This window comes from Drosophila mauritiana, chromosome 2R, assembly GCF_004382145.1.
Source record: "Drosophila mauritiana strain mau12 chromosome 2R, ASM438214v1, whole genome shotgun sequence".
In the NCBI taxonomy this organism is placed as follows: Eukaryota; Metazoa; Arthropoda; class Insecta; order Diptera; family Drosophilidae; genus Drosophila; species Drosophila mauritiana.
In genome coordinates this window covers 6,332,881-6,356,593 of record NC_046668.1, presented here as the reverse complement: position 1 = coordinate 6,356,593, position 23,713 = coordinate 6,332,881, and the positions used below count along the sequence as shown (strand labels likewise).

The 23,713-nt window shown below is 49.2% G+C and overlaps 6 protein-coding genes across 8 annotated transcripts; 3 read left to right on the top strand and 3 right to left on the bottom strand.

Annotated features, from left to right (window-relative positions):
- Positions 1-636: 636 nt before the first annotated feature.
- Positions 637-2,745, bottom strand: LOC117138481 ((Lyso)-N-acylphosphatidylethanolamine lipase). 2 transcript variants are annotated; one of them, XM_033300610.1, is made up of 2 exons: positions 2,263-2,745; positions 637-1,974 (listed from the first exon to the last, which is right to left on the bottom strand). In XM_033300610.1, exons 1-2 carry the CDS (start codon positions 2,395-2,397, stop codon positions 745-747), a joined length of 1,365 nt encoding a protein of 454 aa, XP_033156501.1. In that variant the 5' UTR covers positions 2,398-2,745; the 3' UTR covers positions 637-744. The 2 variants fall into 2 exon arrangements, with proteins under 2 accessions (XP_033156501.1, XP_033156503.1); XM_033300612.1 differs by having other exon boundaries at positions 2,550-2,745.
- Positions 2,746-3,200: 455 nt separating this feature from the next.
- On the top strand, positions 3,201-5,226 carry LOC117138479 (tubulin--tyrosine ligase-like protein 12). The gene has a single exon (XM_033300608.1). It carries the CDS (start codon positions 3,307-3,309, stop codon positions 5,185-5,187), a length of 1,881 nt encoding a protein of 626 aa, XP_033156499.1. The 5' UTR covers positions 3,201-3,306; the 3' UTR covers positions 5,188-5,226.
- On the bottom strand, positions 5,223-8,752 carry LOC117138480 (activin receptor type-1). The gene is made up of 7 exons (XM_033300609.1): positions 8,643-8,752; positions 8,047-8,176; positions 7,643-7,718; positions 6,921-7,579; positions 6,371-6,781; positions 6,085-6,310; positions 5,223-6,022 (listed from the first exon to the last, which is right to left on the bottom strand). Exons 1-7 carry the CDS (start codon positions 8,701-8,703, stop codon positions 5,873-5,875), a joined length of 1,713 nt encoding a protein of 570 aa, XP_033156500.1. The 5' UTR covers positions 8,704-8,752; the 3' UTR covers positions 5,223-5,872.
- A 106-nt stretch (positions 8,753-8,858) lies between these two features.
- On the top strand, positions 8,859-14,250 carry LOC117138678 (protein kintoun). 2 transcript variants are annotated; one of them, XM_033300931.1, is made up of 5 exons: positions 8,859-9,019; positions 10,289-11,707; positions 11,997-13,026; positions 13,089-13,221; positions 13,636-14,250. In XM_033300931.1, exons 2-5 carry the CDS (start codon positions 10,483-10,485, stop codon positions 13,756-13,758), a joined length of 2,511 nt encoding a protein of 836 aa, XP_033156822.1. In that variant the 5' UTR covers positions 8,859-9,019; positions 10,289-10,482; the 3' UTR covers positions 13,759-14,250. The 2 variants fall into 2 exon arrangements, with proteins under 2 accessions (XP_033156822.1, XP_033156821.1); XM_033300930.1 differs by having other exon boundaries at positions 13,633-14,250.
- Positions 14,251-14,353: 103 nt separating this feature from the next.
- On the bottom strand, positions 14,354-21,537 carry LOC117138677 (DNA polymerase zeta catalytic subunit). The gene is made up of 12 exons (XM_033300928.1): positions 21,355-21,537; positions 21,068-21,297; positions 20,766-21,010; positions 20,461-20,708; positions 19,955-20,399; positions 19,768-19,884; positions 19,306-19,710; positions 19,172-19,250; positions 19,016-19,102; positions 16,271-18,955; positions 15,115-16,209; positions 14,354-15,053 (listed from the first exon to the last, which is right to left on the bottom strand). Exons 1-12 carry the CDS (start codon positions 21,484-21,486, stop codon positions 14,438-14,440), a joined length of 6,384 nt encoding a protein of 2,127 aa, XP_033156819.1. The 5' UTR covers positions 21,487-21,537; the 3' UTR covers positions 14,354-14,437.
- Positions 21,538-21,995: 458 nt separating this feature from the next.
- On the top strand, positions 21,996-23,341 carry LOC117136979 (glyceraldehyde-3-phosphate dehydrogenase 1). Its single transcript, XM_033298155.1, has one exon. The coding sequence runs from the start codon at positions 22,101-22,103 to the stop codon at positions 23,097-23,099; it is 999 nt and encodes a 332-aa protein (XP_033154046.1). The 5' UTR covers positions 21,996-22,100; the 3' UTR covers positions 23,100-23,341.
- Positions 23,342-23,713: the final 372 nt, after the last annotated feature.

The following is a 23,713-nucleotide window of genomic DNA, read 5'->3' as shown; positions in this document are numbered from 1 at the left end:
TACTGACTAGCTTATAATTCAAGCCCGGGTCCACTTTCTTTCATACGTTTAAGTGGTGGTTTAAGCCAGTGAATCATTCACTAATAGAATTAGGCGCCCATTTCAGAGAACCGCTACCGTTTTCACCTACATATTTCCATTGTTTTGCTGGCTATCAGCTAACTCGAGATAGCCTTAGACCCAAACCAAAAGAATTGAAAACAAGTGGCGCGTGTGGGATCTTCCGGATCGATGCCAAGTCTGACGTATGTTGGACACCGACTACATTCGTAGAGAACTTTTTGGCGGAGCTACGAATTCCTCCTGTGGTTATCAACCGAGTTATCAATGGAACTCTATGCGCGTTGACAATGCCCCTGAAGTGACCTTTGTACTCTGACTGAATCAGCACAAATGAACGATAGCTGCTAGAGAAGCGCTTGGTTACCAGCACAATCCATTACACATCACACATCTTTCCATGAAACTTATCTGCCTAGGTCACTGGAGAGAAGATGTTTGGAGCTGAGTTGATTTGCTAACAAAAATAGATATATATTTAAGCTATTTAAAAACAGTGCGTATAACTTGAAAATCTCAAAAATATAAATAAGAATAGGGCTTCATTTCTGACTCTAGAGTAAAAATAGCGGCTAATTGGATAAGATGACCATTTAATACTAGGCAAAGACACTAAGCTAATAGATACAGGCTGGCAGGCGAGCTGTGATTTGTTTGGTTCTCAGCGAATGCCGCTGCTCCTGCTCACTTCGGTTTGATGTTCGCCGCCAGTTCGTCGGCGGTCGGCGTGGATATGTCGGCTGCGGTGACAGGTTGGGGCACCGGCTGCACTTCCGGCTGGACCTCGACCGTCTTCGCTGTGCTCAGGCTGGGCTCGCGCTCCTCGTCGGACTCGGTGGACTCGCGGATTAGCTGCAGGGGCGTTATCAGCTTGCCACCGGCCACCTTGTACATATCACAGGTCTCGTTCACGTAGCGGTTGAACACGTCCGGCTTGTCTGCATATACGTGGTGGCCGGCGCCCGTCACGATCTTGATGTCCACCATGTTGCTGCCGCGCTGCGACTTGATCTTCTCTCCCGACGACGAGTCGATCCACGACCGGGAGCCGTAGATGAACGTGATTGGTATGTCGCTGCGCACGTCCTTGATGCGGTGAATCATGGGGTGCTTGGCCCATCCGAAGGATTGCATCATTGTGTGGAAGGCGGACTCACCGCTGGGGTTCTGCGCATTGCACTGGTGTATGTACTGCGGCAGCAAGTTGATGTCCTCCTCGATGGTGCTCTGGAACTTTCGCATAATGTCTGGCCGCGTCTTTTGCACCACCCACTGGCCAAAGGGGCCGGCGGCGCGCAGAGCCCACAACGGATTAAGCGGGGTCAGTACTCTAGCTATGGCCCGCACCCAGAGCGGTATTGTTTTGCCGTTGGTCGAGTCCGAGGGCTTCTCGGGGAAGCCCCAGGGATCGGCCAGTATGAGGTGTTTCACACGCTCCGGGTGTGAGAGGGCGTAGCTGGAGGCAATGAAGCCGCCCATCGAGTGGCCCAGCAGAATCATGTCGTTGATGTTCATCTCACGGCGCCACTCCTCTACTGATTTCACAAATTGCTTCTCGCACACCAGCGCATCCTTGGCGAACAGCGGCCGGGAGCTGCGACCGAATCCGAGGATGTCCATGGCGTAGACTGGTCGGCCCTTGGCAAAGGCATCGAGGTTCATCACCCACAGGGCAATGCCTGCGCCCAGGCCATGCAAGAGCACCAGCGGCACCTCCTTGGACTCGGTATTCATGCTGATGGTCCAGATCTTATCCGCTTCGCCCACCGCCGGCCCGATGTCCACGAAAAAGCCGCGGTAGGGCAGCTTCACGTACGACAGTATCTTCTTCTCCACGGCACGCAGCATAGTTGGTGAGCTGGATGTCCAGTTACACAACCATTTCCAGAGAAAGAATCTATTGTTCCGGGGATCCTGCAGGTGAGAGATGAAAGTGACGAGTGAATTTGGGGTGTTGCTGGGGTGAGCGTTGGGAGCGTTGTGGGTTCGATGGGCACCTCTAGCCGCTGGCTTTGTCATCCATGCCAGGTGGTCCGACCCAAAAATTACTTAACCAGCGGCTGTCGGTTAATTGCGCAGTTGCTAGCGAAATGTGGCTGGGTAATTGGGTATATCTTTTGGGGATTTTCGTGATTTCACCAGGCAGGGCCGACTATGATGGTAAACTGAACCTGGGCCTAGGGACCTGCTCGCCCTGCTTACCTCTAGGTCCATGGACGGTTTGGATTCCGATCCCAGCGCAACTGTTGGCTGCGGCAGGTTCGAAATAGTGACGCTGGTGGATGCGGGCGTTGGATCCACCACGCCGACGCTCGCCAATGCTAGCGGTTCGCTCATCTCGCTCACGATCGACCTGATCTGATCACTCACTGCTGATTTCTATGGTGTGTGCGGGGGGAGTGTGGTATCCTAACAATAATGTTTCGCCAACATTTGCGCGCTACATACGTGCGTACCCGTCGAAAGTCGAGAGTTTCATGAATACTGACACGGGAGTGAATTCGGATTTGTAGCACTAGTACTGCCGAGTTGGGATGACTTTGTACTTCTGCTAGTGCTCCGCGGAAAGTGGCCTGGCTTGCTCTGATTCAAGTTCCGTGTCGCAATTACATGTTATCTATTCTAATGGTGAAATACTTGTTGTTGTTGTTGCTAATCCAGTGGGAAGAGCGACTAACGCATACAGGCGCACTTAGCAGGCAGACTGCGGTCACACCATCAGCTGCTGGGCCGATCAGCTGGCCGCCGACAGTGCTGGTCAACGTTTAGCAGTGGTGGCGAAAGGGGGATGTGGAAACAGAAGACTTTAAGATTTAAAATTGAATTTATCATGTTGAAAACTATTTAAAATATATCTAGCATTGCCCGATAAACGGTGAATTATTAATATTTAAACAAAGGAAGCTACTTTTCTAAGCATGCTTTACTGAATGAGGCAGACTTCTTATTAATTTTTTTATTTTGTTCTTCCAATTGGAATTAAGGAGGAAGATCAATTTTTTAAGGATTGTGTTGTTTTATTTTGGGTTCGCGCTAACTTTTTTTTTAAAACATACACTTAAAAGTTTTATATTCAAACCAGATCCCTGAAAATATCGTGGCAATTGAACCGAGTCCTAAAAGTGCAGATTTCCTCCGCGGGAGGCCACAAAGAAGAAGAAACACGCATCACTGGACCCCGGCGTATACGGTCACTTTAACCGGGTCGTGCTCCAAGAGAATTCCTTTTTGCGCCCCGCTCTGCACATGGACGGCATAAGCAAGTACAACGAGTTTGTGGCGCTGCACAAGCCGCAGCTGGAGTCCTCCGGTGTTCCGCTGATCTTTTGGCCGGCTCTGTTCCAAAAACTGACCACGGAAACCTTCGATGCCGGCGAAGCACTCCAGTTGATGCTGATCGACTACGATGAGGATGAGGAGCAGAATCCGGCCGAGGACGACGACAGTCCCAATCCGGTGTTCGCACTGGGCGTTGCCCGGGAGCAGGGCATAAAGGCCAGTGATCCTCAGGCCATCTATTTGATCGATCACGCCTGGACGTTCCGGCTGAACGGTGCTCGGCAGCAGCTGGAGCAGTATCCGCAACTGGCGGACCGACTTTCGGCCATCACTGGCGTTGACCTTGAGCTGGAGGATCGCGTCGATAAGATCCTGCGCCGCCTGTGGAAGTACTGCCACGCCTACTCCATCGGCAGCGAAGGCTTGTCGGACGAGGAGCGCCAGCCCATCTGGTATGTGATGGACGAAGTCGGCTCGGCGGTGAACCACTCAGACGATCCCAACTTTCGACTTGTCCCGCTGCTCTACCTGAACACCCAAACCACGTACAGTGTGCTCTTTCCGATTCGGGACTGCGATGTCGGAGAAGCGGTGACCCGCGATGTGCTGGAGCACGTGGCCAAGGATGCGCCCCAGCGGGCTGCCCTGCTTTTGCCCTGGCGCGATGCTGACCTCACGGGCGAAAGCTTCTTGCAGGTTGAACCCCGGGCAGACTACTTTACCAGCGGTCACATCCCTGAGACCTATCCCAAAGACGATACTGATCCACTGCCAGCTAGGACACGTTGCGATCCGCTGAAGGTGTATGCAGAGTACGAGGTGGTGCGCCGTCATCTAACTTCCTCCGAGTTCATCCTAGTTAACAATGCAGACGAGGCGGATGTCCTGTGGCTCACACACCACTTCAAGAATTTCGAGGATTTTGCCGATAGTTCGCCCGGCAAGTTCATCAATCAGTTTCCCTTCGAGTACGTGATCACTATTAAGGATCTCCTCAGCATTGTGGGCCGCCGGGCGGCCAAGGAGCACCATGATAGCCATACGCTGGAAACGTTTCCGTCATGGCTGCCCACCACCTATAATCTGTCCACCGAACTAAAGGAGTTCGCGGCCTACTACCAAACGAGAGCAGCCAAGGGCCTCGACAACCACTGGATTATCAAGCCCTGGAACCTGGCCCGCGGATTGGACACACACATCACGGACAACATCAAGCAGATCGTACGTCTACCGGCCACTGGTCCGAAGATAGCGCAGAAGTACATCGAGCGACCAGTTCTCTTTAGTCGGCAGGAGGTGGAAGGAAGCGTAAAGTTCGATATTCGCTATGTAATCCTTTTGAAGAGCGTCAAACCCCTGAAGGCATATATTCACCGGAAGTTCTTCCTGCGTTTCGCAAACCATCCTTTCTCGCTGGATCACTTCGATGACTACGAGAAACACTACACGGTGATGAACTACCAGACGGAGGCGCAGCTGCATCACGTTAAGTGCGACGACTTCCTGACCCTCTGGCAGGAACAGTATCCGGATAACGATTGGTCGGCTCTGGAGCAGCAGATCTGTAGAATGCTGCTCGAGGTGCTTCAGTGCGCCAGTCAAGCAGATCCACCCTGCGGCCTGGCTCCTTGTGCCCAATCACGAGCTCTTTACGCAGCTGACATCATGCTGCGGTGGAAGGACGACGAGGAGAAGGTGATGGAGCCCCAGTTGCTTGAAATCAATTGGACTCCGGACTGCAAACGCGCCTGCGACTACTATCCCGACTTCTTCAACGACATCTTCCGTCTGCTCTTCCTAGACGAAGAAAACGACGAGAGCTTCCGTGTACTGACGGCGGACAATTGACATTAACCCAGCCAATAAACCCAGTTATCCCAAAGTTAATGCCTATTCGTGTATTTCATTTCGTTTAGACTATACAAAACTTAAATAGCTTGCCATTTGTACAATATACAAGTAGGTGTGTATGCTTCTTTGCGTGGGTAACTAAGTCCTAAAGGCTTAACTAACTAAGATAGCAAGTCAGTTGGTGGTGTGGCTTATGGTTCTATCATAGCATGGACAAGTTCTAGAGTTATGAATTTAGTGTAAAGTTCAAAGAGTGAGCTTAAAGTTAAGGCGTTTACAATTCTCAATTGCAAATGGCACTTGATGAACGATGAATAATGGTAAATAGTGAAATGACAACTTTACAGGATGATATCCCAAGAACATACATTAGAGTCGATGCTAACTTTAACTTAAGGCAATTTCAAAGGCACCCTTTTCAGGCTAGGCTCACGGTGGAACGGAAACGATAAAGTCAATCCAAACATAAAGTAAATATGTTAAAGTCTTCTATATATCTATAAGCTCCCAAGGGTCTTGTACTTGGATTAGTTTTCTTCAACACGCAGGATCTTGGCTTAGCTTTGAATAATATACCTACGAACTAATAGTGTGAAATGCAGGGTATGTCAATGAATGAATCTTAGACTACCTAGGTGGTACACCTAAATTACCGCTTACAGCTAAGGCTCGACTACAACCACTAAACGCAGACCTCGTCGAAGTCCAGGCGTATCTTCTCGTCAGCGGAAGCCAGCTTATGTATAGTCTTTTTGATGCGCAGCGCTGGCAAGCGCACGTTGGGGTTTTGGTGCCAGCACTCCTTCATGAGCTTGGACATGCCAGCCATTAACTAAAAAATGAAAACAACAATGAGATCAAAGATCCTGGGAATGGCAATCAATAGCGACTTACCGAATCCGAGCTCCAGCGATTGGGAATGGAGGGCCTGTAGTTGTCGATGCAGACCACCTTGCGCATATCCTCGAAGCTGGGATCCATTGGCACCACATCGTAGAAGGGCACCTTGTACTCCTCTGCTATGCCGCAAGAAATGGTGCGGCGGCAAACCTCCCAGAGGACAAGTCCAAATGCATAAATATCTGTGCGGCGCAGTGCTTCGAAGCATTCTAAATCAATGCTGCAATAAACAAATTGTTAATGTAAAAAAATCTTTTTTGTACTGCCAATTAGCACGCACCTTTCATCCAGAACCTCTGGGGCCATGTAGCGCTTGGTGCCCACTTTGGGGTTGTTGCCCAGGTCCAGTTGTCCCGTGACGTGCGAATGGGTAACGGCCAGTCCGAAATCGGCTATCACGCAGGAGCCGTTCGAGGTGACCAGTATATTCTTGGACTTCAAATCGCGGTGGGCCATAGCTGGCTTGCCTTGCTTGCCGAATATCTCTGTGTGCAAGTGCACCAGCCCATTAGCTATGGACAGGCAAATCCATACCATATCGTTGTGGCTTAGGGCGTTACGGTTTAGGTGATCAAAGAGCGAGCCCAGTGGATAGTAGTGCGTCATCAGCCAAAGTTGGGTGCACGAGTTGCGCGACGTCATGTCGGAGCCGATGAATCCGAGAATATTTTCATGTCGTAGCAATATGGTGCTGAAAAATAAAGTCCGATTATTAATGATTCATAGAGCAACAGGTAGTGATGACTGCACTAGGGCACGTTCCTTCATGGGAAACAGTTTAAAATTTCTAAAGCTACAAAGTACAGAGTCACGAATAATCTGGTACTCACCTGTAGATCTCTGTCTCCCGCTTCCAGGACTCCTCGTCGCGACTGAAGAATATCTTGACGGCGATGCTTTCGCCATGCCAGTGACCGCGCCAAACCTCGCCGTATTTGCCTCGTCCTATGCACTCAATTAGGGTGACCTGTTTGGCTAGCGTACGCTGCACCAGCAGCGGCAATCCGCTTCCCGAGCCGGAGGTCACCGAGTGCTGCAGATACTCCCTCAGCGTACTGTCGCCGGCGCTGGTGGCGCGGAGCAGCTCATCATTGACCAGATACGCCTCCGGGTCCTGTTTGGTTCGCGTGGCAGCCAGACGCTTGCGATGGCTACGACGAATGAAGAAGATTGTCACCGCGCCCAGCATAGCGATCACCAGAAAAGGACCCAGAACGGCGACGAGCATCTTGCTTATGCTACTGGTATCCGCGGTTATCACCGTCACATCATTATTGTCGAAGGGCAGCAGTTCCGGAAAGTCTCCCTCATTGCAGTAATCGCCGGCACAGCAGACCACATTGACGAACTTCCCCGTATTGCGTTTACTGGGCCCGTTGATCTTCAACGAGTTCTGGCTGCAGATCATGGGCAGTTGATCCGGAGAGGTGCTGCAACCGCGTGACTCCTGCACCTGACCATCGGCATCGCGGGTGCGCGACTTCCAGCACTGTTGAAGTTGGGAAATTAAGTTAATTGTAAGTTTTAATCAAGTTTAAGGTGGAGTACTCACCTGAATCGCATTCTGGCAGGTGTGGGTAAACTCATAGGGATCCCGACAGGGCGGCTCGCAGGAGTAGCATTTGTATCTATTAAAAAGAAGAGAGGGTTAAATAGGCTTATAGTTGTAAACATTTGGATATAGAAGTACATTATACTATTAAATATCTTGAAAAAAGGGTTTTTAAAGTAAAATTATAAATATTTTCAAATTTGGAACTTAAAGTTAACCAGTTTACGATGTTTTAGTTCACGAGTCGTGTAGGTTTTACCTTCTCTTCATGCGGCGCTTACTCTTAATGTGTCTCCTAATTAGGGATTAGCAGCATGGCAATTGGGAGGGAAAAGATGTTAGCAATACAGTGTGGACGGAAGCGGGGCTACAAGCTATGGGTTCAAGACTTAAGATATAATCACCTAGGATGCGTCTGCACCGAGTTCTGTGGCACGGCCGGTAGCTCCTTGCCATTGAGATGGGCGGATGAGGCCGAGGAGGGCTCCATGTCTAAATCCGGAATGTCCTCGCGCAGATGATCGCTGATTTCGGCTGAAACACAACAAATGCACATTAAACCATATGCACATAGCACATATGTACACACATGGAAGGCCCCACCAACACCAACACCACCAGCACCAACACACACACACACACACAGGCGCCCCAGCAAGTTCTGTATACACACACGGAACGGTGGTGTGCGTGGGTAAATCATTGAGAAAATGCACTTATGCTGCAAAACGCCCACGACATCCGTTTATATAATACGTTCTGTGGGATCCATCAGGTGCTTCTTTCACCAATCAGCATTCCGTGAGAACTTTTTTCGCCTTGGCCAGGCCAAATACGCAACGCAATTGGCCAGAACCGCAGCATATGAAAACAAATCCAAAACACTCAGTGACTTTTCAAGGCATTCTATGTGGCTCTAAAACCCCTTAAAATCTGAGTTTCTCTTGCGCACTTTCTTCACCAAGCACTCGGTAATTGATTAACACTAATTAGGGCCCACCTCTGGCATTATTGTACAGCAGAAACATCAATAGAAATCCTAAAAATATATTGGACTCCATTGCTAGAAATGTTATTTGTCCCAGCCTATCGGAACCTATCGATATACTTCTAGCTGACAGTGTGACCAGGGCCCACATCTATCTGCACATAACACATTCCACATAATATACCGAGTCTCTAAATTTCCCAAATGCCCTGCGTAAAAATACTAAAGCACAACACGCACACCAACACGAGCAGCCGGTCAGCGGAAAAGTTTCTAGAACGTCGAACTCGAACTCCCATCAAAGAGTCTATTGAAAAGCAGCCCATTTAACAGACAATTATTTTAATCTGTGCCGTTGTGTTCACAAAGCACGTATTTTTTCAATTCAGGTGAGTGGAAAAGCATAAGATCTACAATGTTGGAGTTTTCGTAGCATTAAGTTATTTTCCTGAGTGAAATTGACTGATTTACCAACCCGGTGCCATGTAATATAATAAAAACATTAGCTTAGTTAGGGTTTTCATCTCCACTGCGACCGGTTTGTCCAGAAAATCAATGGGTTTCAGCTAGTATCGATCAAGCGAGAGTTTTCCCCTCCCACAGTGCAAACATGTGTTTTTAGTCACGTAACTGTTATAATTTTCCTCGTTTTCCTCGCAGTGAAGGAGATACACACGACGTAGGGACCCTCCAATTACCGCCCCCCGCCCTGCATGTACATACAAACATAAGTTTGTAATATCAGTTGGCAGACGCAATACAAACATTATCTTTGTATATACATACATACATATGTGTGTAGAGATGTGGTCGTTTATTGTACAATTAGTTGGGTTGCGCCAGAAATCGCATAATGTGTGTGAGAGCGCAGGGGCGACGGGGGCAGAATCCCGCTAAACAAAAACAATTGGGGGCAAGTGGTTTTTTTCGCGCTTATCAAAAGCCCCTCACTGCGCAGAGGACGCTCTCTTTGCGGGCCGCTCGACTCGCGAAGAGCCTCCAATATTTGCCGGCGTTTCGGGCGGAGCGCTCCCATTCTCATAAACACGCTCGTCGGGAAAGCATCGCACCAAAACACGTTAAAAAAAAAAACATTCACGCGTTCTCCTAGAATTTCACAAACTACGCAGTTCGTTTATTTATTGGCCGACAAGTAAAAAAAAAACTCGTGGTCAGTTTGTAGTCATGTTTGTACATGTGTATGTAGAATCTACACACATGTGTATCTACTTACATAATGCCCGTAAATCCGGCGGATAGCCGGCGAATTTCGACAGCGACCTTTCTGCGTCATTGATTTAATATTTTTTTTTGCCTATCTGCCGATTAGAATTTGATTAAATGCCAGCTCGGTGTTTGGCTGCGAGTTGGTCAGGACCTAGGGCAACCTTGGGACCTAGTAATTTGGCTTATCTCGGATTCGATTGGAAAGTTTCCAGAGTTTCGCCATGTTCCGCAAGATTCAGTCATGCCCTCAAGGTTTATTTGCAAAACTATAAATATTTATAGTCGGAGCAGAAAAACTAGTAATTTTTTTCCAATCGAATGATATGTAGGACTTATTTTGATGTTATTGCAATTATACATACGTAATATAAGATAGTTGATTATCTTACAAGATTGTCCGTACTTACATCTATGTATATTTGTACTTTCAGAACGTTCCAGAAATAGAAACCCAACGCATTTGCCAAGGAAACGTGGCCCAAAACTGAGCAACCCCTAACAAATAGAAACAAACAAATCTAAACCCGCCGAAGTGATAAGAAAATTTTATTTGTGTAGTAAAAGTGCCGAGAAGAGAAGAGGAGACCGAAGAGATCCCTCCGTGAGTGAAGTGTGCCAGTGAGCTATGTCCGCATCCAGATCGCGTAATAAACAATCCAAACTTTGTGACGATGAGCGGCTCGACATAAGCAAGGACGAGTTCAACCGATTCCAGGAGGCCTTTGGCCAGGAGGAGTTCCGCAAGCTCTTCTTCGACTACGTGGACGAGATCCAGGACCCTGAGAACCGCAAGATCTACGAGGCGGAGATCACGCAGCTGGAGAAGGAGCGTGGCGTAGAAGTGAGGTTCATTCACCCGAAGCCGGGATTCGTGATCAAGACCGCTCTAGATGGCGAGCTCAAGTGCTTCATTAACATCGCTAGCTCTGAGGAGATCGAGAGGCCCAAAAACGAGGTGGCCACAGATCCGTCGAGTGGCAGCCGTGGCCTGAGCTGGTCCATTCCGATGGCCCAGACCACGTCGCGCGATGACTTCGATGCGAAAAACAACCACTGCAAGGTGTTCGACGTCGTCTTCCATCCCGACGCCCTTCACCTGGCCATGCGGAACAAGCAGTTCCGCCAATGCCTCATCGATACGGCACTGGACGCAGTCGAGCGCGAGTACAAGGTCTCGCTGGATCGCGCCAACCTCAAGTTCCCCAAGCTGGACTACAAGGGTATCCCCCGTCCCACTGTGATACGCAAGATGTCAGATAATCCCACGGCCGAGGAGCAGGAGCCACATCCGCTGGCGCACATGTTCCCCACAAAGCCACCCGCTCCGGGGAAACCAGAGCCCCGCGTACTGCCCATGAAAACGAAGCCCACTCCGGTGCCGGAGTTCACGGTGCCCAGGTATACGATCAAGCACAGCCACGACGTGGACTTGTCCGAGTACACGGACGAGCTGGATGCCAAGCTGCACGTGACCGTTCCTCGCTCTCTTGTCGTGGAGATCGAGCTTCCCCTGCTCCGTTCGACAGCCGAGTGCCAACTGGACGTCACCTCCAAGTCCGTATACCTGTTCAGCGAGCGCCAGGGCGCCAAGTACCGCCTGAAGCTGGACCTGCCCTTCATCGTGGACGACAAGGAGGGCCGGGCCCGCTTCGACACTGATATGCGTCGTTTGAGCATCACGTTACCTGTGGTCCGGAAGAGCATCCAGGAGCAAGCCCAGATGCACGAAACCTTGCGCCACTTCAGTCGCGAGGACAGCGGCGTGGAGCTGCACTCCAATAGCGAATCGCCTGTGGAGGAAGATCCTGATGGCGAACTCAGCGATTCCAAGGCGGATATCTCCGAGACTTGTAAGTAAATCATTAATAATATCATATTTAAGAGTCTGCTATTAGGATTTTATTAGCTAATAACGCTAACTAACTTTATAGTAAATATCATTAACGATAAAAACTCGTATAACTCCGGTAGAAAGTGTATTCCATTCCATTCCTAAACCAAAGCGATTAAAATTGTATTAAGTCAACAGATAATATGGATTGGATTTTTCATAGTTATTAGATTTCTTTTACTTTGATACTCTTTAAAATAAATATATAAATATATATTAATATGACATCAATTTGTGTGATCCCTCAGCCTCGCCGACTGTCGTGCGCAAGGCCAACAGCCCGTTCCTGAAGAGCTCCGTGCACTACCAACTGCCCAGCAAGTTCGACTGCAACGTGCTGGACAATGTGATGGCCTTTGTGCTGCACGTGCCCAACGTTCAACCGGACTCCATTGAGCAGTTGAGGGAGCAGCGGAGCCTGCACCTCAAGTTCGCCACCATCGGCAGTGGCTACTATCCCACCCACTACGCCTTCTACGTGGAACTGTCGGCGGATCATGAGGATTCCGCCATCGAGAGTGCTGAGGCAGAGGCCTGGGACAACAATGTGGTGCTTAAGCTGTGTCTGAATTCGCAGAGCGAGACTCCGGCTGGCTATCTGGCCGGTCTAGATGCCACGGAGCTCAAAGAGTACCCAGTTAATGGGCAGTACCATGTGAAGAGCAAGGGAAAGGTTAGCGCAAAGAAGGAGAATGCTCCGCTCGATGTCCAATTCGAGCGCAACCAGGAGGGCCATGCCCTGAAGATTACCATTCGCCCCGGCACAAAGGAGGAGGAGGAGGAAGAAGATAAGGAGAACCAGGACCAAAAGCCAGAAAGCGACCAACAGCAGCAGCAACAGGTGCAGAACAAGAAGTCCGGCAAGAAGCAACGGAAGAGGAACAAGAAGGAGCGCTCCCTATCCGAATCTGCCTGCGCAGATATGATCATCCAGGAGCCACTGTCTAAAAGTAATGAGCTTCAGCCGAGGGCCACGTTTAAGTTGCCGCCGCAGCGCAAGCAACGCAGCTACTCGGAGAGCAACGATAGCATCGGCCGCTCTCATCGCGGCATCCTCAAGCGTTTCAGCCGCTACGGGCCCCGACCCTCGATGTCGGACAGCTGCTCGTCCATTGACGATTCCTCCTCGTACTCGTGCTCCGTGGACGCATCCGGAGCCTCGCTGTTCTCTCAATCATTCGGCGGCATTCCCGAGGAGGATCGTTCGGATGCCGGGCTCTCGGAGAGCTGCAAGAAGACTGTTAGATTTAACGATCACATCATGAAGCAAGTGTTCCGGTAAGTACCAGCTGAAACCCCTGAAAATGCTCGGTAATTTGACAATTTACTTATTCGCACAGACTTGACTCCAGCATCCTGGGTCAGCGCAAGAAGAACCAGAAGCGACGCGATCTCAAGCTGCGGGCTCAGCAGCGTCGCCTCAGCGAGGGCGATTCCGTCGACTACGAGGAAACCCGGGGCTCTGCCCTCAAGGTGAGATCAAGATCTAGTTAATTGAGCGAATATCCCGTCCAGTTAGCGGGCAGTTAGGCTGTTAGCTTGCTAATTGAATTATGGCCCATCAGCGAAATCGGGCAGTTTGGCTTTATTTTCGTCACACAAGACATAAATATTGATCAAACCTTTGTTTAGGGAATTGTATTACCCGTGTGCGAAATCTAAACAAATCCGAAATTAGCTGTATTTATAGCAGGAAAATATGCAGCTGCAGCAAACTCCAGGGAATGGAAAGTTTTTGCACTTGTAGACAGTAAACAATCGCAGAAATATGAACATCAGCGTGTTAGCTTGTGATAATACAGCTCAATTGCCAAGACAATATTTAAAATTAGTGTGAAAATTACATTCGATTTTAATACTAATAATGTTTCCCCTTATTTACAGCAGAAAGAAAATCCATCAAGGAACTGCACCGATAGCGGACTGGATCTCACTGGAGCAGCAGGTGCCCACAGCAACAACAATGAATCGGATGCTAAGAACGCCATGATGTTTGAAATGGATGATTAGGATGTTATTTAAACCATAAATATATTCATATTTTTTGAGTGGTTTAGTGGCATGTTTTCAAGGTTTTTAAATGCTACTACATATACGTTAACTAACGCAAGGTTTTTTTTTTTATATTTCTACTGTAATTCCTTTTGTATCGAGGCAAATTGCTCAATTGGAAGTATACAAATTTGTATTTAGGCAACACGAATCAGGGCTAAATCAGAAATCAAAATGTTCATTACATCAAATACTAAGTGTTATGTAATTCGGTTAATCATTGAAACTGTTAAAACGCAAGATGAAATCCTACGCGGAACTGAAAAAACCTATTATTATAGATCGATAATTTCATATTCATTCTCATTGAAGAACACACAACACGGATGTCTTACAAGTTAGCAAACTACAAGTTTTAAGTGAACATTAAAACGCTCGTTTATTGGCTCCATGCTCAGCTCACATAACAATCATAACGCGATAAAAATAAACAATATCAATAGTTAACAATTCCTCTAGTATTACACACAACAAAATCACCCAATGCATAAGTAGAGTATAAGCTACGTACATGTTTAGAAGCACTGGCAGAATCAATGCGTGTAATTTTAACTTTTGTAAACGAGCTGAAAGTTAAAATACATATACATCTCTTATGAATGAGAAATCCAAATCCAAATACGAGTATTGATTGGCACTAGAAGTGGAGTTCAAGGAGTTTGTTCCAGTGCTCGATTTGCTGGAGTTCCCTTCGCTTTCCCTCCAAGACATACAGCACTGGGCAGTCGAGGGAATCACACTGGAGGCTACCCAGTCGTCCGCAACAAGCCTGGCAGATCTGCCGGGTTAGTTGGTAACCCCTCTCCAGACGCGCCGACTTATCTGAGAGCACAACTACGCACTTGGTGGCGTTTTTCAGGCAGTCTGGACAAATGCCCGCCTTGGTTTGGCGGCCACAGTCGATCACGCAGCTGGTGGTAGAGAAATACTGGGAAATGGTGGACTTGGCACCTCGTGCACCCGCCAATTCGTTGGCGGTTCCAACTGCCGGCGTCATGAGCAACTTCCTTGGCAGACTGGCAAACCAGTCGTGCACATTGGCGCCAATGAGCAGCAGGCAGCGATTCAGCGGCGGAATAATCGCCTTGGTGATGTAGTAGATGGCGTTTATCTTGTGACCCTCGTTGGCCAGGATGTCGTGCGGACTGCGCACCAGGCGAATAAGCTGCATGCCCGGCGGGCCGTTGACTATTATGAAGGGCACGCGTTCACCACGACGCGGCACATGTCGTGGGTCTTTTTGCATCCATTTACTGAAAAAGAAAAAGGTCATAATACATTTCTGGAATGGCAAAGGAATGTCCCGTAGCCTACCGTGTGAGCTCCAGTGCTGGTACACAAGCCGTGGGCTTGTAGCCATTGAGACCCCTGAACTCCTTGGCGAAAATCAGGTCCTGCAGGTTGGCCTTGCCCGACAGCAGCTTGGTGAACTGCCGGCACACGTATGCCTTGATCTTGCTGACGTCTTGCGTCTCAAACAATATGCGCAGCACCTTTTCCAGCATCTTGGCCACCGCCGGGCAACCATCTCGCCGCACAGTTTCTATGCCCTTCGCCTCGTAAACGGGCTGCTCCTGATCGGCTGTCTCGTACATGTAACCCACGTATCGCTTCTTGGTCTGCAGCATGCAAGGTTGGTAGACCTTCTCCAGTTTCAGCTTAACTGGCTGTGGATTCATTTCGGTGACGGCCTTGGCGATCTGCTCGCCGATTCGAAAAGCTTCAGCTCGATTTCGACCCGGAACAAGAACGAACATAGAGTCCGTATCGCCATAGACGACACGGACCTTCCACTCGTCGTTGTTCTCCACTAATTTGATAGCACGCTCAAGGGTCTCCCGTCCTTTGGAAACTACAGAATCGCCCACTTCCACTGAAGGCATTCGGCCACTGAAGTTAGCGGCGGTGTAGCCATAGGTGACATTGGCCATCAGCTTAAGGCCCAGCTGTCGTGAGTGAAGGATCCGCTGAAGTGCAGTGCTGTCCTTATGGAGCTTCATCGACTGCTTGACCATTTGGCGCGTGTCCAAGATCTCGGTGAGCATGCGCGGCAGGATGCCCTCGCGCACTTCACGCTTCACGAACACAACGCCGCATGGCGAAACCGTAACTAGATCGTGCTCCAGCAGCTTCTGCAGCATCTGCCGCGAAACTCGAAGCTGCGACGCGCCAAATTCAAAGGGCGAACTTCCGCCTAGGTGCTCTACTCTACCCAAGCACGTGGAGAAGCAGTAGTTGTAGGCGATGATCATGCTGGGGTACAAGCTCTGAAAGTCAAGCACGATTAGGGGATCGGCATAGAATCGTGACTGCGGCTCCATTATTAGCGCCAAGTACTCGGGGGCTCTCATATGAGCGCGAGCCTGGACGCTGGGTGAAAGTGGCACCAGGTTCTTTGGCTTGGCGATTCTGTGAAGACAGAGAGTTCATAAGGATACAACATATTATGACCTCTCGGATCTACACTCACCTCAGCATCATGCTTTCCACGCGAAACTGCGAGCCGCGCGACAGCACCTCGTAGAACTGAATGCCAATGAGCTTGGCCATTTCGCTGGTCCGTCCCAGCAAGTCCAGCTGATCCAGGAGAGCCAAGGTGCCACGCACTCGCTCCAAGTAATACTCCATTACTATCCAGCGGGTGCAGGGCGAGCCGAACCATTCGGTGAGGGATTTGGCAGTGTGCCAGGGACACCTCTTATGCAAGATGTGGTACATCACGTTTTCGAAGGTGTACGACGTCAATGCAATCTCGGAGCGCATCAGACGCCATACGTCCAGCAGAATGCGGCCGCAGAGCTTCATTTCCACATCCAAATCGGTGAACTGCTCCCGATCCTCATCCACAAAGTCCCGGACCTTCTGTGTGGGCACTCGGGACAGCAGAGGAGCGATGTTAAAGCACAGATGCTTGGCGCGATCAATCACATAGCCCCAAGAGGACATCTCGATTTCGTACCCTGCAAATATGTCCGCATCCCACCGTCCACACAAAGCCAGCAACGCCTCAAATGCCTCCGCCTCACTGGCCACTACTTGCATCTCAATGTCGCGATCTATACCATGAAAAGGTCCTTCGCTCAGCAAATCCTGGACAGTGTTCACCATTATATAGCCGCAGGCTTTGCTAGGCAGCTTCTCATCCGGCAAACTGTGTTCGATAGCATAAAACAAACAGCGAATCTCGTCGTGCATGGGATCTGGTTGGAGATCAGCTCGCGTGGACACAAACACCTCTAAAGTTATGATTGTCAGGTGGTTGCAATCAATGTCGGCTTTGGCCTGCTGCAGATTCTCCAAATTAACCTTGAACCCGAACGTGTTGTCCAAGGTGGCGTGGCTAAGTCCAAAGCTGAGGTCGTGCTGCCTCTCCTGGCTACTGCCCTCTAACTGGCGCAGAAAGGAACTACGATCTAGCTCCGCCTGGGCCGCGCTACTGGAGACGCTCTGTTCGCTGGACTGCGAGCTTGGTGGTTCCTCGTCCTGGCTTCCTATGAAGTTGAGCTTAGTTCCGCGTTTAAGGCGACTCTTTCCTGTTTCTCTGGCTTTGCTACTGATAGGTGTTGCCTTGCATTTATCCTTAGCTTGGGACAAGGGCGTTAGGCTTAGACTGCAGTCGAGTTCCTCACCAGCATCTTCATCACCACTCCCGCCATCGCCTTCCTCAGCCTGCAGCATCATTGTGATCTTCTGCCGCTTGATCTTGATGGGGCTGTCTATGTCATCGGATGACTTTTTTGGTTCCTCCCGTTGACGAAGGAGTTCCTTGGCTTTCAACCAGATCTTGGCCTCCTGCCACGTGGGTGCTAGTTGTGCTGGCTCGATTGCTATTCTTTGTTGCGTGCTGAAGTACTCCCGTACTTTTTGTTCTCCCCGATATCGCTGCAACATTGCCAGGCCACCAATGGCTATCAGTTGCCGACGTCGCCAGGAGGCCAGCCCACGATCGTTGCCCAGTACGCTCTGGAAGGGATCACAGTCATTCAGCTTGTTCCCCGGAATGTGGAGCACCAGGAAGCCCACCTCCGTCACTTTGGTCACATCGGAGGGATTGCTGTAGTAGGGCTGTTGGAACTCGTACTCGGGTATGTCCATTTTGCGGCTACCGCTAACCACCTCATCGTAGGATGGAGGCAGCTCCAAGGGAGCAATCACGAACGAGTTGCTATCGGGAGAAGGAGGAGCAGACCTAGGAGAGTCCATATGTATCTCGGGGCTATCTAAGAAGTCACTGAAGACCGACGGACTGTTCACAATCAGCGAATGCTCATAGAAACTTCGCATCAGCTCCGGTGTGTTGCTCTCATTGCTGTTGGGACTCAGCTGAGGAGTGGTCTGAGTCTCAGGGGGTCTTATGCCTGATCTGGGAGTTAATTGTTTGTTTAGCAAGTCCGACCGAATGCTCCATCGAAGGCGTTTCAAGTTGGGTGTTTTACGAAGTTTGGTGACTATTTTATCGCTTTCCGTGTCGGATTCGATAGCCTCATCATGGCTTGGACTAAATGTGCTCTTTTCCCTGGAGTTTGCTGGATCTCCGGACGAAATATCAGGTGGTTCCTGTGGGATTAGCTCACTTCGTAACTTTTCGTCACTGTTTTTTGCAGTTTCATCAGACTTTTTGGGTTTACTTTTGAGATCTTCGATCTGTTCAGAAACAGAGTTTTCTTGCTGCTGCGGACTCTTTGAGTTACGCGAACGAACTTTTCTTGCTTTTTCCAAGCCAAGAGTTCCATTCATGCTTGTTTTGGTATTTTGTTCGGAACTTTGGGATAGTCTGGCTTTCTTTTGAGGTCTATTCAGACTTGCAGACGTCACTCGTGGCTTAGTTGTTTCTATTTCGCTGGAACACTCGGCGGGATGTACCGAATTAACCTTAAGGCGGGCACTGCGACGCGGCTTCATCTCATCCAAGCCACTTCTTTCAGACCTGTGAGGCTCTATCTCACATTCAGCCTTGGGTAGACTTTCATTGACTTGATCACGAGTGCTCCATCGCGTCTTTCTTACCTTTTTCTCTTGTGGTAATTGCTTGCCGTCGTCTGTTTCGAACATGTCGCTCATGCCAGGATTTCTGTCCCTCGGCGTAAGGGAACAGATAATGTGTGTTTTGTCCAGATTGCGAGTTGATCGTCTGGTACTCCTAACTGGAGTACAACTATCGGGAAAACAATAATATAAATCGCCTTGCGCCATAAAGGATATCTGTTAACCATACTCGTTCTTTAATAGCACAAAGCTGTCCTCAAGACTTTTCCGTCGCATCTCGGACATGGCTAGTTTTTTGCGCAAGGAGGTTTCTGGCCTACGAACAAAAAAAATGTTGGTCATTGAAAGCCCTACATATGATGAAAACGACAAATTTTTTGATTACCGAAGTGTTCCCGATCCTTGGTCTAGCTGCAAACTGAGGCGTGGATTAGATGGTCTCCCTGCGAATTCATCGTTGCTTTCTGCAATTGGTTATGATTTCAAAAAGTTCGTGTGTTCGTTATCAATTTTACCCACTATTTGCTGAACTGCTTCCAATAGTCAAAGCCAGCGGCGCATATTTCTTGGCTGCACTGGTTTTCGGAGTACGTGGCGATTTGGGCAGGCTTTTCTGACCTTTTGTCGTTGCTGGAGTCTTTGGAGGACTTGACTTTGACCTAGAGCTGATCGATTTAATGGGGGTCCTCTGTAGGCGATCATCAGCACCATCAATTTGGGGCAGTTTACTAGATGCTTTCAGCTCCTTCGATTCAGCAGGCTGACTTTGTGTTAGCTTAAGCAACAACTCATCGACATCGTCGAGAACTGTGGAGAAGTCATGTCGGGTTTCTTGGTCGGCATCCTCGTCGGAGTCACCATCTTCGTCGAAAAGAGCAGCAGCAGCTGCGGTCTCCTTGTCCAACAGCTCGGGTGTTAGTTCGACTACAAAAAGTGGGCAGTTTAATCGATTAATAAAAAACAACTCCATAAAGGACTTACACTTCTTATGTTGCGACAATGGAGCCAATGAACTGTCTAAATCCACATGGGATTCACTTTCATTCTGCTCCTCCAACAGCTGCAACGCGTCCAAAAGTTCCAAATCCTCCTCCCTCACTGAAGCGAAGAAAAAACAACTGGTTTATAGCAAAATGGGAGTTGTAGTTTACGGCAACCGTGTACTCACAGGTGGCATCATGGGGTATCGCTCCATGGGGCTGTGTGAGGCTCAGTATTAGTTCCTCATCCACTAGAGTTTCGTCCAAGCAATCGGACTCATCCTTGGGGGTTGAAAGGCTGACACTGCTGCTGTAGCCGCAGGTAACATGGTTTTGTATGAAGGAAGCATTAACCAGCAGCTGCTGCTGATCCTGTGAGCATTCCTCCGGATAAACGGCGTTGGCTAGAAGTTTTTGCAAGTTAAACATGCGTTTCTGCGCCTTTGTGCCGGGCAAGGTGGTCTGCATGGTTACATTGGGAAGGATTGTCTGATCCGACAACGTTTGCTCGGACAGTGTGGACTGCTCCAGTGTCATCAGCTTGCTCTCCAGAGCGGTGCGGTAGAAGATATCGCTCTCGGCGACTTCAATTTGATGCCGCTCCTGTGTTGGCGGTAATTCCAATACTGGCACCTACGATGGATACAAGGCTATAGGATTTCTCAATACAAGATGTACCATATTCCCGGATTACCGCTTCAGCCTTCTCCTCATCGCCAGCATCGGTGTGCTTCTCGACAAGTTTTAGCCGGCGCAGTTTCTCATCATTCCAGATTGCTTCGATGCCCGGGTTAGTGTGGCTGCTCTTGCTCTTTGTCACCAGCTGGAACCGATTCAGTATAAAGTTCGAGCTGACATCCACCTCTAAGGCACTACAGGCCACTTTCTTCGCGGTTGTGATGTCCAGAAGCTGCTCTGGCTTGACATTCGCATAGGGGATTACTAAAGGGTTAGTGATGGGTTAGTTAGGAACTTGAAGAGATTATGTATCCAGCTTGCCGTCATCGTCATGGCTGCGCCGGAACTTGAGAACCTCCAGCGGGACATGCACATAGCTCATCCCGTACAGGTTGTAGTCGATCATGAACTGCAGGATGTAGGGCACATGCGACTCGTGCGGACTGAAATTCTTGCTCAGAATGGCGCCGCTTTGCAGAAGGTTGGCGGCGCGGCGTACGAACCGGGGATTGAACATGTAGATTTTGAGAAACTGGTGTTCCACGCGATGGTAGCCATAGAAGGGTCTGTAAAGAGAGATCGGCTAGAGATTTGCGCCAAGAAGAGGTACAGGAAGAACTCACATGCCCTTGACCAGCTGAATTTTGAACACATGCTGTGCGTTGGAGCTGCCTTGGCCCAGGGATATGTTGATGGCCTTGTCCAGGTGCATGGCCATCTGCAGGATGCCCCGCTCCAGGGATTCAAAATCCTTCTTGTCATACGGAATGTATAGATAGGGGAACACACCGTGCACATGCATGCAGGTCTTCTGACCCCTGGAGTTGCCGCCAAACACTCGAATCACTGGCACCTGTAGTGGATTGAATCGTTATACCAGTTTTTAATGTGGTGAAATTGACTGGCTCACCCGCTTGATTTCTTTGCCGCGCAGTTCCGAATAGCACGGATCCATGCCGAACTGCGGCTTCTCCATATAGAAATCCGCAATGACCAGCCGGACGGAGTAGACTCCATCGATTCCCTCTGCTGCGGCTGCCATTTTCGCCAAAACCCAGATTCGTTTTCGCGGAGCTATTTGTTGTCAATTCAATTCAAACTAGAGTGACCAAGTATCGAAAAAAATCGACCTATCGATTATTGCTATCTGAATTCAAACTGATGGCATAAACATCACATAAAATAAAATGAATAAATGAATGAATTAAAGAACTAACTTGGCAACAAGGTTACGAAAAACTTAAGTGCAAAATAAAGTCGTTATACTACATTATGTTTATTTGTTTATAAAATTTATTACGAAAGGGTCCTTCAATCCATTTATATCACTAAATGTTAGAATCTCTTTATGGCACACGAAATTGTTCTTTCTTAAGCCGTTATATAATGAAACACTTTATATGGGTGCTTGATCATAATTTGTGAATAGAAATTAAAGTTTGAAATGGGATTCTAATCGATTTATTTCACATTAGCTTTTTTTAAGTGTGACCTACGCAGAAAGCTGGCGAAATACTCATCAAGCCACCCCCTGCCAACCGCTGCAAAGAACTCTTAATTTGCGAAAAAAGCTCCGGGAAAAGGAAAAAGCGGCAGTCGTAATAGCGAACTGAAACTGAACGAGAGGAAAAGTGAAAAGACAGCAGGAACTCAGCCATGTCGAAGATCGGAATTAACGGATTTGGCCGCATCGGCCGCCTGGTGCTCCGCGCCGCCATCGATAAGGGCGCCTCCGTGGTGGCCGTCAACGATCCCTTCATCGATGTCAACTACATGGTGTACCTGTTCAAATTCGACTCGACTCACGGTCGTTTCAAGGGCACCGTTGCGGCTGAGGGCGGATTCCTGGTGGTGAACGGCCAGAAGATCACCGTGTTCAGCGAGCGCGACCCGGCCAACATCAACTGGGCCAGTGCTGGAGCCGAGTATGTGGTGGAGTCCACCGGAGTGTTCACCACCATCGACAAGGCGTCCACCCACTTGAAGGGCGGTGCCAAGAAGGTCATCATCTCGGCCCCATCCGCCGATGCGCCCATGTTCGTGTGCGGCGTTAACCTGGACGCCTACAGCCCCGACATGAAGGTGGTCTCCAACGCCTCCTGCACCACCAACTGCCTGGCTCCTCTGGCCAAGGTCATCAATGACAACTTCGAGATCGTCGAGGGTCTGATGACCACCGTGCACGCCACCACTGCCACCCAGAAGACCGTCGACGGTCCCTCTGGCAAACTGTGGCGCGATGGACGTGGTGCCGCTCAGAACATCATCCCGGCCGCCACCGGAGCCGCCAAGGCTGTGGGCAAGGTCATCCCGGCCCTGAACGGCAAGCTGACCGGCATGGCTTTCCGCGTGCCCACGCCCAATGTCTCCGTGGTGGATCTTACCGTCCGCCTGGGCAAGGGAGCCAGCTATGACGAAATCAAGGCCAAGGTCGAGGAGGCCTCCAAGGGACCCTTGAAGGGAATCCTGGGCTACACCGACGAGGAGGTGGTCTCCACCGACTTCCTCAGCGACACCCATTCGTCGGTGTTCGACGCCAAGGCTGGCATTTCGCTGAACGACAAGTTCGTCAAGCTAATCTCGTGGTACGACAACGAGTTCGGTTACTCCAACCGCGTCATCGACCTGATCAAGTATATGCAGAGCAAGGACTAAGCTAACCACCACTATCGTACAAACCCGGCGCCCAGCAGCTGGTCGGGAATCACTGTTGCATAATCCGCAAGGCGCGCAAATGAGGATGCTTTTCTTGGTGGGCTCCTAAAGTTACCATTCAAATGCACAAAATAGCCATAACTACGCAAAGCTACATATTTATTGTTGTTGAATAAAGTATCGCCCTGTTACTGTATTTAAATGTCAGCTATTTGAAAAATAAAACTTGTGCATCGAATGAACGTTGCTTGTGTAAGCCCAAGGGCGTGTGAAGGTTATTATATATCGGGCGGACTTGCTGAGATATGCAGTGAATAAATATCTCTGCTTCGTCTGGGAGTCATCCCAATCCCAAAGGAATGATGTTTCTATTTATGTACATACATATGTATGTATGTACTTTTGTTGTTGCCAACTCTGGCAGTCTTAAAATTCGCAGATAACGAACAAATATTCTCTTATCGCTGCACTTTGAAACCTGTGCGGATGCTGTTTGTTTGCCTTGGATTTTGATTCTTCGGCAAAACAATACATAAATATACCAATTGAACTCAATATATTGGCTATATAAGCTATATAGCCTACATATACTGTATACTTTTTGGTGGAAAGAG

Bases quoted from the DNA above. Each gene is read 5' to 3' on its own strand.
- LOC117138481 (XM_033300610.1), bottom strand. From the start codon at position 2,397: ATGAGCGAACCGCTAGCATTGGCGAGCGTCGGCGTGGTGGATCCAACG. The intron at 1,975-2,262 runs GTAAGCAGGGCG...TCTCACCTGCAG, and splicing joins AACCGTCCATGGACCTAGAG to GATCCCCGGAACAATAGATT.
- LOC117138479 (XM_033300608.1), top strand. From the start codon at position 3,307: ATGGACGGCATAAGCAAGTACAACGAGTTTGTGGCGCTGCACAAGCCG.
- LOC117138480 (XM_033300609.1), bottom strand. From the start codon at position 8,703: ATGGAGTCCAATATATTTTTAGGATTTCTATTGATGTTTCTGCTGTAC. The intron at 8,177-8,642 runs GTGGGCCCTAAT...GTTGTGTTTCAG, and splicing joins GCTGTACAATAATGCCAGAG to CCGAAATCAGCGATCATCTG. The intron at 6,311-6,370 runs GTGCGTGCTAAT...TGTTTATTGCAG, and splicing joins CCAGAGGTTCTGGATGAAAG to CATTGATTTAGAATGCTTCG.
- LOC117138678 (XM_033300930.1), top strand. From the start codon at position 10,483: ATGTCCGCATCCAGATCGCGTAATAAACAATCCAAACTTTGTGACGAT. The intron at 11,708-11,996 runs GTAAGTAAATCA...GTGATCCCTCAG, and splicing joins GGCGGATATCTCCGAGACTT to CCTCGCCGACTGTCGTGCGC. The intron at 13,027-13,088 runs GTAAGTACCAGC...TTATTCGCACAG, and splicing joins ATCATGAAGCAAGTGTTCCG to ACTTGACTCCAGCATCCTGG.
- LOC117138677 (XM_033300928.1), bottom strand. From the start codon at position 21,486: ATGGCAGCCGCAGCAGAGGGAATCGATGGAGTCTACTCCGTCCGGCTG. The intron at 21,298-21,354 runs GTGAGCCAGTCA...AATCCACTACAG, and splicing joins GCGGCAAAGAAATCAAGCGG to GTGCCAGTGATTCGAGTGTT. The intron at 18,956-19,015 runs GTATGGTTAACA...TTTTCCCGATAG, and splicing joins TTTGTGCTATTAAAGAACGA to TTGTACTCCAGTTAGGAGTA.
- LOC117136979 (XM_033298155.1), top strand. From the start codon at position 22,101: ATGTCGAAGATCGGAATTAACGGATTTGGCCGCATCGGCCGCCTGGTG.